This window comes from Aedes albopictus, chromosome 1 (assembly GCF_035046485.1).
Source record: "Aedes albopictus strain Foshan chromosome 1, AalbF5, whole genome shotgun sequence".
NCBI lineage: Eukaryota > Metazoa > Arthropoda > Insecta > Diptera > Culicidae > Aedes > Aedes albopictus.
In genome coordinates this window covers 247,103,213-247,117,043 of record NC_085136.1, presented here as the reverse complement: position 1 = coordinate 247,117,043, position 13,831 = coordinate 247,103,213, and the positions used below count along the sequence as shown (strand labels likewise).

Sequence of the window (13,831 nt, the reverse complement as noted above, 5' to 3'; positions counted from 1 at the left end):
TATTTGGGGCTCAATCGCGTATAACGCTTCACGGAGCCGAGGGTCTTTCTTTGTACTTTATAGTATACATTATACAGAGTAATAACTTTTTAATGATATCTATTAGTAATGGATGGAAACCAGGGTGCTCGTGGCAGCTCGAGGTTAAAAGGTCACATTTTGAGGGATGGACAGGGTAAGGATTGGGCCAAAGGTTTCACTGCTGCTCATCCGGGAGTGAATCGCATCTTGCTAGCGTATTCGGTGCCTTGTGGTGTTGGTACCAACTTGTTGTGGGACTTGGTCTTCCGGATGGCCAGGAGCAGCTTGGTAACACAAAGAGGACAAAACAGAGAAAAAAAACTGGAGAAGAAAACACAAGCAAATTAAACTTTTATACCAGCAGAGCGAAGAAAGTCGAAAATACATCCCATGTATGTGACATCGCGGGTCCCCAACACATCTCTCACAAGAACAAAGGGTTGTCTACCTCGGGCCTCAAGGGTATCCAAAAGTAGCGCTCTGGAGGCGTCATTATCCGGGCATTGCCAAGCTACGTGGTCGATGTCATCATAACCGGAACCGCACTTAGTACAAACATTGCACAATGGTCCCAGGTCCGAATCTAGCTAGACAAAATTATTTACGGCGAAACTATTGATTTTAGCTATATGGTGTCTTTGGGAAAGTTTTTCCAAAATTTGTGTCCTATTTAGTCAATAAATTGAAATTAGGGTGGTCCAAATGGTTTAAAAGATTTGTATATCAACTTTTTTGTTTTTCCAAATACACCTATACAATGTTCTACAAAGTTTTAGAACAATTAATTTGGAGCAACTTTGCCGAAGAAACCAACCTCCTAACTATTACGGTTGACGAGTTATGATTTTTTGAAGCTTGGATGTTAGGGTGGACCTTAAAAAAATCAGTTTTTTGCTTATAACTTTTCATAGGGACATTTCTCGCAAAAACGTTGTTCCGAGCACTTTTAGATCTTTTGATTTTACACTTTTTCTCCGAAGAGGGCAATGTTATATCTCTTGAAATAAGAAAGTTATGCAAGATTTTCTCTTAAAAAATCGCTTTTCTTACATGTAAATATTTCAGAATGGCGCAAACCGATTTTCAATCTTTTAAATCCATTCAAAAGATCTCATTTTCATTGTTCGATGGTGAAAAAATAAAAGAAGTGTTTTTTGTTTAAAGCGCTTAATTAATTTTTGAAAATATGTCATTTTTCATCAAAAAATGGCCATAACTTCAAGAATATACAAAATACAGGTATGATGTCTTCGGCAAAAAGGTGCGCAATTGAATGCTTTAAAATTGTCTAGAACTAAGTTTTTTTGAAGAATCAACACATAAAAACATATTTAAAAAAATTGGATTTTTAACTAAAAAATAAACACTATCAACGTTTCAAAGAACCTTCTGTCAATGCTACCCTAATGAAAGGTTCCATACTTTTCTCTCTATGTTGGATTTCTAAAAACAATCGATTAGTATGCATATACTTAATATTTTGGTTTATTGAGCTTAGAACAAATAAAAATTAAAACTACATATCTTTTCAATTCAATTCAAAATAACAAGTTCTTGAGCTTTGGCTGGAAGAGAGTTTAAAGGAGAATCGCTGTTTTTCCTATTCATCAAGGAAATCACTGGATCGGATGTTAGAAGCAAACGTTGGAAGACGTCTTCGATGTTTGCCGTTCTGCTGAATTTCCTGGAGTGGAATTCTCGGAACTTTCTGATAGACTTGTTCCGGGTCTCCAGTGCTTCCTCGCTCAACATTCCAACAGGAACAGTACTGTGCTTCGCGATGGCACCGCCGTGGACCAAAATTTTGTGGAGAGTTGGAGACAGCGGATACCAACCATATAGGCTAGAATAAATTATTATTATTATCCAATTCCATTATTATTAGTTTTATTATTATTATATGTCAAACTACATCTTACCTGATATAAAGTTTCCTAGTCGTTTCCAAGTAGTTTTGGAATACTTCCACGTTGATATCACTCTTACAGTTGATAATAACTAGAATGATGTACATTCTCTCCAGTAGATCTTCATTCAACCCCGTAATTTCGCAGATTGTACGCCATTCTTTGAAGAACGTTCGTGAGGTATTACCATCATTGCTGTTGCCACCGCTCGGTAACGGTTCGCTAATTCTGAGCCCTAGTCTTCGTTTTATTTCGGCTCGAATGGTGGCTTCTCGTTGACGGACAGCTTCGTTAGACTTCGCTACGCGCCATGTCGGTTTTTCCATTTTTAGTCGATATGCTACCTTAAGAAACAGTTCCATTGTAGATCAAAGTAGACTAGATCAAAGTAGCCTAGTTCAAAGAAGCCTAGTCAGCAGAGCATGATTTTCTGCATGCATGCTGTTGAATTTTTGGTTAGTGCGTTATCGTTCCACAGAAAAAAGCAAGATGTCAGTTGGTAAGTTACAGAATTTCTCAACTTTTGAAGTAGATTCCCTAACTAAATTTTCCACCAGGTCTTAAAGTCGCCTTCCATGAATTGGCTGAACAATTCATTACCGATAGTTCTACAACATCTTTGTGTCAGTACGTTATTGACAAGTTCCAGGGCAAAACAATTGATACTGCAGAACTTCAAAAGAAAATTAGCTTTTTCGCACTCAAATTCACAACAGCATGGAAAAAGAGCAACCGGAAAAGAGACCGTTTCTTTGAGCGCAACAAAATTTGGTTGAGTGGGTTTGAAACTTTCAAAGAACTTCCGATGTCGAACACCAAGAGAGGGCGTCCGCGTAAATCATTTGAAACCTCAAGCACAAAATCGAAGCAGCGAAAAGTTCATGATATCAGCGTCGAAGTTCCGTATCAGGAGTTGATGTTTGCAGCGGCAACAAGAGCCACAAGTTCCGGACATAGAGATGCGGCAAAGATCATCAAAAATATTTCTGAATTTCCAGAAACCGCCACTAGCTTGAAGCAATCTATGAAGTCTTGTGATGCCGGAGTGGAGCAGTATTCACCGACTGAAGCTTTGGCATTCATTTGTAAGAACGGATTTTCCAAGAGTCAATACAATGACATTCGTGCATCGGATTTGAAGAAAGGGTGTGATTTGTATCCGTCCTACAATCGGGTTTTGGAGGAAAAGAAGCTGACGTATCCTGAAGGTAATTTCTATTTCATTAGATAGGGCCCATTCATACACTATAAAGGCATCACAAAACATCTTTTCTATTATCTAACATGATCGAAATGAATCTATGTTGCTTATGGACAGATAATTATGGGAATGCAAAAATAGTCATGAGATATTCATAATTTTCAGGTATTACGATAAAACCATCAGCAGCCGAAGTTCCCCTCCAATCCCTAGTTGACCACACAAACAAACGCTTAATAGAAAGCCATAGAAGTATTCTTGCTGGTTCGGCTTGTAATACGTTTGAGATTAACTATAAGTGGGGCTGCGATGGCAGTAGCAATCACTCTCGCTATAAGCAAAACTTTGTTGAAACGGATGAAGACGGTGAATTACGAGAGTACAATGATTCACACATATTTTCGATGGCTCTTGTTCCTCTCCAATTAATTGGAAGAATCTCAGAGCACGAACGAGATATTTTTTGGAAAAATGATCTACCTTCTTCCGTTTCGTTGTGCAGACCGATCAAGCTAATTTTTTTGAAGGAATCTGCTCAGCTAACGCGAAATGAAGTTGAGAAAGTGCGAGATCAAATAAAAAATCTGAGGCCAACTGAAATTCTTCAAGACGGTCGGACAATTACTGTATATTCTTCGTTAATTCTAAGTATGATGGATACTAAGGTAGTAAACGACCTCACAGAAACAAACTCGCAATCCTGCTCATTTTGTGGGAAAAGCGGAAAGAATCTGAATGACGCAACCAACGATCTGAACGAGACCAACGCTGAAAAGTTCTCTCGTGGATTCTCCCCTCTCCATTGCTATATTCGGACAATGGAACTGTTTCTTAAGGTAGCATATCGACTAGAAATGGAAAAACCGACATGGCGCGTAGCGAAGTCTAACGAAGCTGTCCGTCAACGAGAAGCCACCATTCGAGCCGAAATAAAACGAAGACTAGGGCTCAGAATTAGCGAACCGTTACCGAGCGGTGGCAACAGCAATGATGGTAATACCTCACGAACGTTCTTCAAAGAATGGCGTACAATCTGCGAAATTACGGGGTTGAATGAAGATCTACTGGAGAGAATGTACATCATTCTAGTTATTATCAACTGTAAGAGTGATATCAACGTGGAAGTATTCCAAAACTACTTGGAAACGACTAGGAAACTTTATATCAGGTAAGATGTAGTTTGACATATAATAATAATAAAACTAATAATAATGGAATTGGATAATAATAATAATTTATTCTAGCCTATATGGTTGGTATCCGCTGTCTCCAACTCTCCACAAAATTTTGGTCCACGGCGGTGCCATCGCGAAGCACAGTACTGTTCCTGTTGGAATGTTGAGCGAGGAAGCACTGGAGACCCGGAACAAGTCTATCAGAAAGTTCCGAGAATTCCACTCCAGGAAATTCAGCAGAACGGCAAACATCGAAGACGTCTTCCAACGTTTGCTTCTAACATCCGATCCAGTGATTTCCTTGATGAATAGGAAAAACAGCGATTCTCCTTTAAACTCTCTTCCAGCCAAAGCTCAAGAACTTGTTATTTTGAATTGAATTGAAAAGATATGTAGTTTTAATTTTTATTTGTTCTAAGCTCAATAAACCAAAATATTAAGTATATGCATACTAATCGATTGTTTTTAGAAATCCAACATAGAGAGAAAAGTATGGAACCTTTCATTAGGGTAGCATTGACAGAAGGTTCTTTGAAACGTTGATAGTGTTTATTTTTTAGTTAAAAATCCAATTTTTTTAAATATGTTTTTATGTGTTGATTCTTCAAAAAAACTTAGTTCTAGACAATTTTAAAGCATTCAATTGCGCACCTTTTTGCCGAAGACATCATACCTGTATTTTGTATATTCTTGAAGTTATGGCCATTTTTTGATGAAAAATGACATATTTTCAAAAATTAATTAAGCGCTTTAAACAAAAAACACTTCTTTTATTTTTTCACCATCGAACAATGAAAGTGAGATCTTTTGAATGGATTTAAAAGATTGAAAATCGGTTTGCGCCATTCTGAAATATTTACATGTAAGAAAAGCGATTTTTTAAGAGAAAATCTTGCATAACTTTCTTATTTCAAGAGATATAACATTGCCCTCTTCGGAGAAAAAGTGTAAAATCAAAAGATCTAAAAGTGCTCGGAACAACGTTTTTGCGAGAAATGTCCCTATGAAAAGTTATAAGCAAAAAACTGATTTTTTTAAGGTCCACCCTAACATCCAAGCTTCAAAAAATCATAACTCGTCAACCGTAATAGTTAGGAGGTTGGTTTCTTCGGCAAAGTTGCTCCAAATTAATTGTTCTAAAACTTTGTAGAACATTGAATAGGTGTATTTGGAAAAACAAAAAAGTTGATATACAAATCTTTTAAACCATTTGGACCACCCTAATTTCAATTTATTGACTAAATAGGACACAAATTTTGGAAAAACTTTCCCAAAGACACCATATAGCTAAAATCAATAGTTTCGCCGTAAATAATTTTGTCTAGCTAGATTCGGACCTGGGACCATTGTGCATTGCTCAACGCGAGGTTAATCCTGTGTAAATGCGCGTCTAGCGAGTAATGGTTAGACATAAGTCTTGACATCACGCGAATGAAATTGCGACTTACATCCAGACCATACCACCACACTCGCAAAGAAACATTAGGAATAATGGAATGTAACCACTGTCCCAGCTGGCCATCTCGCCAATCATTTTGCCAACTTTGAAGAGAACTCTGGCGAACAAAATGGAAAAATTCATCATGTGAAATTCTTCTATCATAGATCTCACCTTCCTGTGCGCCCACCTTTGCGAGAGAGTCCGCCTTCTCATTGCCATAAATTAAGCAATGTGAGGGGACCCATACAAAGGTAATCTTGTATGATCTTTCGACCAGTGCACCCATCTGCTCCCTTATTTTTGTAAGAAAGTAAGATGAATGTTTTACAGGTTTCATCGACCGGAGTGCCTCAATCGAACTAAGGCTATCCGAGAAGATGAAGAAATGGTCTACGGGCATGTTGGAAATCATCCCCAAAGCGAAGTTGATTGCTGCCAGCCCAGCAACATAAACCGAACAAGTTTCCTGAAGTTTGCGGAAGGCGGTGAAATTTTCATTGAAAACACCGAAACCAGTGGATCCATTTATGCGAGACCCATCAGTGAAGAATCTCTTACAGGAATTGACATTTTGGTACTTTTCGTTAAAAATGCGAGGAATAGATATACATCGAAGTTGATCTGGTATTCCATGAATAGCTTGTTTCATGGACAGATCGTATTTAACAGAGGAACTGTCATTAGTGAAGTGTACACGGGGAGGATTATAACTTGGTAGGCTTATATCAGATGACATGTAGAACAGATAGATTCTCATGAATTTTGATTGAGTGTTCAGACTGAGCATTTCTTCGAAATTTTCAATGACAAGTGTGTTGCTCACTCCACACTTGATAAGTAACCTTAGCGAGAGCTCCCAGAATCGGTTCTGTAGAGGTTTCACCCCTGCCAGGACCTCAAGGCTCGCATTATGCGTTGAGTGCATACAGCCGAGAGCAATACGCAAACAACGGTATTGAATTCGTTCCAACTTTATTAGGTGGCAGTTTGCTGCTGAGTGGAAGCAGAAAGAGCCATACTCAATAACAGAGAGAATAGTCGTTTTGTAAAGTTTTATGAGGTCTTCCGGGTGAGCACCCCACCATGTTCCGGTGATTGTGCGTAGAAAATTGATCCTTTGTTGACATTTTTGCACCAAATACTTGATTTGGGTACCCCAAGTGCCTTTTGAATCAAACCAGACCCCAAGGTATTTCGAAGTCAAAGACTGGTCGATTTCTATTCCCAAAAGATTGAGTTTCAGTTGGGCTGGGTTCCGCTTTCTAGAAAACACAACCAATTGAGTTTTTTGCGGAGCAAACTCGATCCCTAAATCTCTTGCCCAGATTGACAGATTATTTAGAGAATTTTGCAATGGTCTTTGCAACATTTCTGCATGTGGGCCTTTTAGAGAAACCACAGCATCATCTGCAAGTTGTCTTAGCGTGCATTGTCCTTCCAAGCAACTATCAATGTCTTTCACGTAAAAATTATAAAGCAAGGGACTTAAGCATGAGCCTCGGGGTAGGCCCATGTAACTTATTCTGGAAGTTGTCAGTTGTCCGAGATTGAAACTCATATGTTTTTCTGACAACAAATTATACAAGAAATTATTTAAAATTCCTGGAAGTCCACTATTGTGCAGTTTTTCAGACAATATTCCTATGGAAACTGAATCAAAGGCGCCCTTAATATCCAAGAAAACTGAAGCCAGTTGCTCCTTTTCCGCAAAGGCCAGTTGAATATCTGTTGAAAGCAACGCTAGACAATCGTTTGTTCCTTTGCCCTTGCGAAACCCGAACTGTGTATTTGAAAGCAAGTTATTCGATTCGACCCAATGATCGAGTCGTGATAGGATCATTTTTTCCAACAATTTCCTTAAACATGATAACATAGCAATTGGGCGGTATGAATTATGATCAGACGCTGGTTTACCAGGCTTTTGAATAGCTATTACTTTGACCTGTCTCCATTCATGCGGAACGATGTTGTTCTCCATGAATGAGTTGAACAGGTCCAGTAATCGTCTTTTCGCGATATCTGGGAGATTCTTTAGAAGATTGAACTTGATCATATCGCGTCCCGGAGCGGAATTGTTTGATGAAAGAAGAGCCATAGAAAGTTCCAGCATAGTGAAGGGTCTGTCCAGAGAACCGTCTCTTGGGCATGTTTCCCAAGAAACCGGTTGTGCTGGGACTGAGTCTGGGCAGACCTTTTTCGCGAAGCTGAATATCCAACGGTTGGAGTATTCGTCACTCTCATTAGAAGAAGAGCGGTTTCGCATGTTGCGAGCCACTCTCCAAAGCGTTGTCATTGAAGTTTCTCTTGAGAGACCCTCAATGAAGTGTCGCCAATAACTACGCTTTTTCGCTTTCAGCAGGTTTCTCAGCTGTCTTTCGAGCTTTGCGTACTCTTGATAAAGATCTGAGGTACCGTGCCTACGAAAAGTTTTGAAAGCATCAGATTTTTTAAGATACAACTGGGTGCAATCATCATCCCAACCTAGTGTGGCTGGTCTTCTTTTGAAGGTTGCACTTGGAACACGTCGTTTTTGTGATTCTAATGCACTCTTATATATCAGTTCAGACAGGAATCGATACTCATCCAAAGGTGGGAGGGGATTGAATGATTCGATGCCAAAAAATACCGCTTCTGCATACTTTTGCCAATCGATATTCCTTGTGAGGTCAAAAGGAACCTGAATTGGATGGTCTGACCTTTCACTATTATGCTTTATGGTGGTTATAATGGGTAAGTGATCACTACCATGAGGATCCTCGATTACCTTCCACAAGCAATCGAATGATAGTGAGCTTGACCCCAGTGATAGGTCGAGACGACTTTCTTTGCCGTCAGATGCAATACGTGTCACTTCACCTGTATTTAAAATGTTCAAATTGAAATCGTCGCACAAATCATAGAAAATGGCCGCTCTATTATCGTCATATGGTTCGCCCCACCCTGTACCATGCGCGTTCATATCACCCAGAATTAAAACTGGATGTGATAGTGCAGAAACCGCATTCCAAAGATGACGGCGGTTAATTGAAATTCTTGGAGGAATGTAAACGGAAGCTACGCAAAGTTCTTTACCCTTTACGTTTATTTGGCAAGCGACGATTTCTACGCCAGGATGAGTCGCGATTGGAATTCTATAAAATGAGTAAGTCTTTTTGATCCCCAAAAGAACTCCCCCATAATGGTCATCTCTATCCTGGCGTATAATGTTAAAATCGTGGAAGTTGAGTTCATCTTCAGAAGAAAGCCATGTTTCACAAAGGGCAAATATATCACAATCAGAGTTGTGAATCAAAAACTTAAACAGGTCTAATTTAGGTATTAGACTATGGCAGTTCCACTGTAGCACAGTGATCATATCTTGTACCTCACTTGATGAATTATCCATCGAAAGATATGATCGCAGCAAGGAGGGGCCATGATTGTGTCAGATTCCGAAGATATTCTTCTACTGTAGGTATAAACATATCAATAATGCCTCTTAATGTTTCTGGAAGGCTGAGGGCATTATATAAGCGATCCACGAGAACCCTAAAAGTAAACAGTCCTCGCTTGGGTCTAGGAGGCTTGCTTGAACTGCGAGGAACTTTGGTAGCTTTTTTCTTGCTACCTTGTCGATTATTTCTCTTTGAAGTGTATTTAACAGGCGGAGACGGGGGTGACAGGTTCTTGCTACAACATGGATCTGAAGCTAGAGGAACCTGATTCTTCGGAGTTTTTAAGTTTACCCCGTCTCCTTTAACATTAGGCAAACTTTTGAGGGAAGACTTTAAAAAGACCTTTCGGCGCAATCCCGGGGAAGATGATGACTTCCTTTTTCCAGGTGCGTGTACCTCCGAAAGAGATCCACCCTCATCAGTTTCGCCATCGTCCTGATCATCGGAAGACAACTCCTGATAGGGATTTTCAACTGGGACAGCTGATTCAGACACGGAATCTGATGTTTTAAAAGATTTCACCATCTCCGCATATGTCTGTTTGGAGCGCTTTATGATAGAGCGACTCTCATTTCGAATGCGTCTTTTGTAAGCCGGGCAAACTTGCAAGTCGTGTGGATCTCCGCCACAGTAGCTACATTTTTCCGCTTCCTGTGTGCAAGAGTCCTAAAAGTGAGCTTGGTTGCATTTGCCACAACGGGGCTTGTTGTCGCAAAAGCTATCACTGTGACCAAACTGCTTGCATTTGGTACAATTAAAAACCTTCGGCCTAAAAAGATGCACTGGGTAAAAACCACCATCAATTACAACAAATTCCGGGAGGACGGAACCTGGAAAAGTCACTCGAAAAAACGCTGAAGGCGAGTACACCTTTTTATTTCCTTCCATGGAAACCTTAGATAAGCGTTTACAGTCTAGGATAGCCACATCAGGAATTGACCTATTTTTGAATCGACCAAAGCCGGTCTTGATGTCCTCACATGTCAGCATTTCGTCGAGGATCTTCCCCTCCACCTCCACTTCTCGTGCTGGCACATAGACCGCGTATTCAACAGTAAACGCTTCGTGTTGAGCAATTTCATTTGCTGCTTTGTAGCTAGGTGCGGTAACACGCAGCTTGGATGCTTTCACTTGGTGAATAACGGTCCCAGGATACTTACGCGTCAGCTCTCGAGAAATCGAAAGCATATTCAATGGTTTGCATTTGCGCCGGAAATAGACAACCCAAGGTCCAGGCGAAGATGGCTGATAAAACCGCGTACGAGCAATGATATCATTGGGAGGCGTTTCGCCTCCAATCGAATCGTCCATGTGGAAACAAATTTATGGAAAATAACTCGAAAGTGCAAAAGAGGGAGAGAAAAACCTTAAAGTATTTACAGTGCACTTTCTTCCTTAGGACGACAACTGTTTGGTTTGTAAACCAAACAATGTTAATAATATATAGAAAAAAAAATAAAGCAAAAAAAAAACTTGTACTAATAATATACGAATTCAATTCTTATGTTTATTTTAGCGCACCCTGTAGGATGCAAAAAAACGGTATTGAAAAAAAAAGAAAAAAAAACAGCTAATAAAAAAAAACAAAAAAAAATGTTCTGTTATTTACAGTTTGTACACCCTTACCCGTATACAGTAGTTTGGGAACCACTGTTATGGATGTCAAAAAAAAGCACGTGGTCGAATGTGGACTGGGGATACAATAGACAAAAGCGATCAAAACAAATTGGGCGGACAAAAGAGTGTATCGAAAGAGTGATACTTATCTGACCGGAGCAGGTAGATATTTATCACAGGCAGGCAGATGGTAAAGCTGTCCGTCGCGTCTGCCTTCGCACCCGTCGCCGCCGTCCTCTTTGTTGACGGAGGGGATGATGATGGCGATAATGATGACTTTTGGATGCGATTATTCGTTGACCTTGATGTGCGATGATGCAAGCACCTCGCTTCCGCGTTGCGCTGGATACCACCTTGCGACACTACACTTCGCACAAGCAGGAGAACGCACGATATAAAAAACCTTCCGCAATTGCGGGGGAAAAAACTCTACTTCTACGAGGTCTATCGCGTGGTGAGATACGGAGCACACGTCCGACTCGTCCAAATGCACAACAGGGAATGGACAAACACTCTTGAAACGATCTCTGAAGTTTTCTATGGAGCAGTTCCTGTAGGAATGTCTGGGATAATAACTGGGAGAATACCCGAAGAAACACATTGAGATACCCCCTTAACTCTCAGACAAAAAATCATGAGAGACTTCAGGAGGCATTCTGCAAGTAAGTCCAAGAAAAAAATAGGTTAACAAATTTCTCGGGAGATTCCTGGACAAAACTCGTTATGCAATTCCTGAAGGAAAATCTCTTGAAAATGCCTGCAGAAATCACAGTCAAAGGTTGTGATGGAATTCTTGAAGAAATCCCTCAATATGTTTCTGAGAGATTACTGGAGGATTTTCGGAAGAAATCCTTGGGAGAATTTCTGGAGATACCTCAGAAGAATTTGATTTTTTTTATGCAGTACACAAGAATCAATAAATCTGCTTGCGGGTCCGCACAACCCTTTTTGGCCCTTCATACAGTAGAATGACTGACCACTAACAACAGCACAATCTTGATCAAATCGCTTTTCAGATTATTCCAGTGCTATAGGCAGCTGCCTTGCTACAATAGATGGTAGAACAATATCATCATCATATCATCAGTACACAAGAATCAATAAATCACTACCTTTCTACAAAAAAAAATCTACAAAAAAAATCCTGAAGAAATGTTTTGGAGAACTATTTACCAAATTAAAAAATGAATTTTGAAAGGAATATTTGCAATAATACCTGGAATAATTGCAGATCTCTGTGCAGGTATTTCTTGATAAATTTCTTGAAAAGTGCTAAGGAGCAGTTTCCGGAGTAATTTCTGTAAGAGAATCTTAGGAAAATCTGAATAAATATAAAGTTACACTACCCGCCAATAATATGGAATCGTTGCAATACTCAGTATTGCAGCACCCAAAAAGTTTGGCATCACCCAAAATAAGGAGGAAAAATAGTGTAAACCTAGAACCAATTAGGTTGTGGGTACGAGTTGCATTTTGAAAGAGAATTAGGGGGGTCATAGGTGATTTGTGCCTCAAAGACCTGAAATATTCACATTTTAGGGTGATGCCAAACTTTTTTGGGTGCTGCAGTATTCAGTATGAGTGTTGCAATACGCGATTCCATATTTATGGCGGGTAGTGTATTATTAAAGATATTTCTGCTTCCAGAAAACGCTTTTGAGAATGTTCTAGACGAATTTCCAGATATATGTTCGACAGTGCGAGAGACCATACTATCTCAGGACCGTGATTATATTATGAGCTGTAGTCTTGGCTGTAGTACTTTTCCTGATAGAGTTTCCAAACCCGAACAGAATGGATCACTAAAATAACTAAAACAGCCGCTATGAAATGAACAGATAGCGCCACCGTAGCCTTATGTGTTTGACGTAACTCGACTACTGTCACTGTGTTATCGTCCATATACGGTGGCGCTTTTGTTTTGATGCGGTGAATAGCGGAAAAGTAGGCTTCAATGATCCATTGTGATGAAGCGACGGTCGAACCAGACACATTGCATGAAGCGGTCACCAGGCATGTCAGCGATAGATTATACACTACCCGTCATAAGTACGGACTCACAAAAAGTATTGCAACAATATTGCATCACCCTGACTCACCTCGATATCTCCAAAACCTGAGGTCTTACAAAGATGCTGTCTTCAGGAAAGTTATTCAGAAGACCAAAAGCAACAACTTTTCTCAAGGCGACATTTTTGTAGGTGTTATGGTTTTGGAGATATCGAGGTGAGTCAGGGTGATGCAATATTGTTGCAATACTTTTTGTGAGTCCGTACTTATGACGGGTAGTGTACGTGTGTTCTGATCGAACTTCCGGATGGGAGGAAATCTCTACGCTGCAAGTGGGGGCTACAAGATAAAGACGAACATGGATGGAACTATGGAGCGGTATAATAGAGTCCGTTTGGTGATCAAGGGCTTTTCCCAGGTCAATGGCGTTGACTACAATGAAAAGTTTTCGCTTGTGGTTCGGTACGCTACCATCAGGTATTTTATGTCATTGGCAGCAAAGATGAACCTCCAAATCTATCAGCTGGACACGGTAACGGCGTTCCTACAAGGAGACCTTGGCTAGGAAGACATCTATATGATGCAACCGTAAGGATTCGTCGACCCGACTTCACCCAGGAAAGTTTGTCGGTTACGGAAAGCCTGAAGCAAGCAAGCCAGTAGGGTGTGGAACCAAACGTTGGACAGTGATTTACAACGCATCGGCTTGAAGCGATTTGCCAACGTGTGTGTACCTCAAGATTAAAAGTGGTATGGTCCTGATTGTGGCTGTCCAGTCCACGTAGACGACATGTTTGTGTGTTTCAAACAACCAGCGTTGGGTGGGCAAGTTGAAGAAGAAACTGATGACCAAGTTCCAAATGAAGGATCTCGGTTTGGCCAGCAAAATTCTCGGGATGCGGGTGACCAGAGGTGGCAGTCAAGTGATGCTCGATCAAGAGGGCTACATCAATGATTTGCTGTACCGGTTCAATGTTGCTGATTGCAATATGGTTGCGACACCTGCTGATCCGAACAAGAAGCTG

The 13,831-nt window shown here is 40.3% G+C and overlaps 2 protein-coding genes across 2 annotated transcripts; one reads left to right on the top strand and one right to left on the bottom strand.

Annotated features, from left to right (window-relative positions):
• Positions 1–1,188: 1,188 nt before the first annotated feature.
• Positions 1,189–2,311, bottom strand: LOC109400027 (uncharacterized). Its single transcript, XM_029860361.2, has 2 exons — positions 1,941–2,311; positions 1,189–1,864 (listed from the first exon to the last, which is right to left on the bottom strand). Exons 1-2 carry the CDS (start codon positions 2,288–2,290, stop codon positions 1,555–1,557), a joined length of 660 nt encoding a protein of 219 aa, XP_029716221.2. The 5' UTR covers positions 2,291–2,311; the 3' UTR covers positions 1,189–1,554.
• Positions 2,312–3,533: 1,222 nt separating this feature from the next.
• On the top strand, positions 3,534–5,049 carry LOC109421473 (uncharacterized). The gene is made up of 2 exons (XM_029860490.2): positions 3,534–4,297; positions 4,374–5,049. Exons 1-2 carry the CDS (start codon positions 3,534–3,536, stop codon positions 4,681–4,683), a joined length of 1,074 nt encoding a protein of 357 aa, XP_029716350.2. The 3' UTR covers positions 4,684–5,049.
• Positions 5,050–13,831: the final 8,782 nt, after the last annotated feature.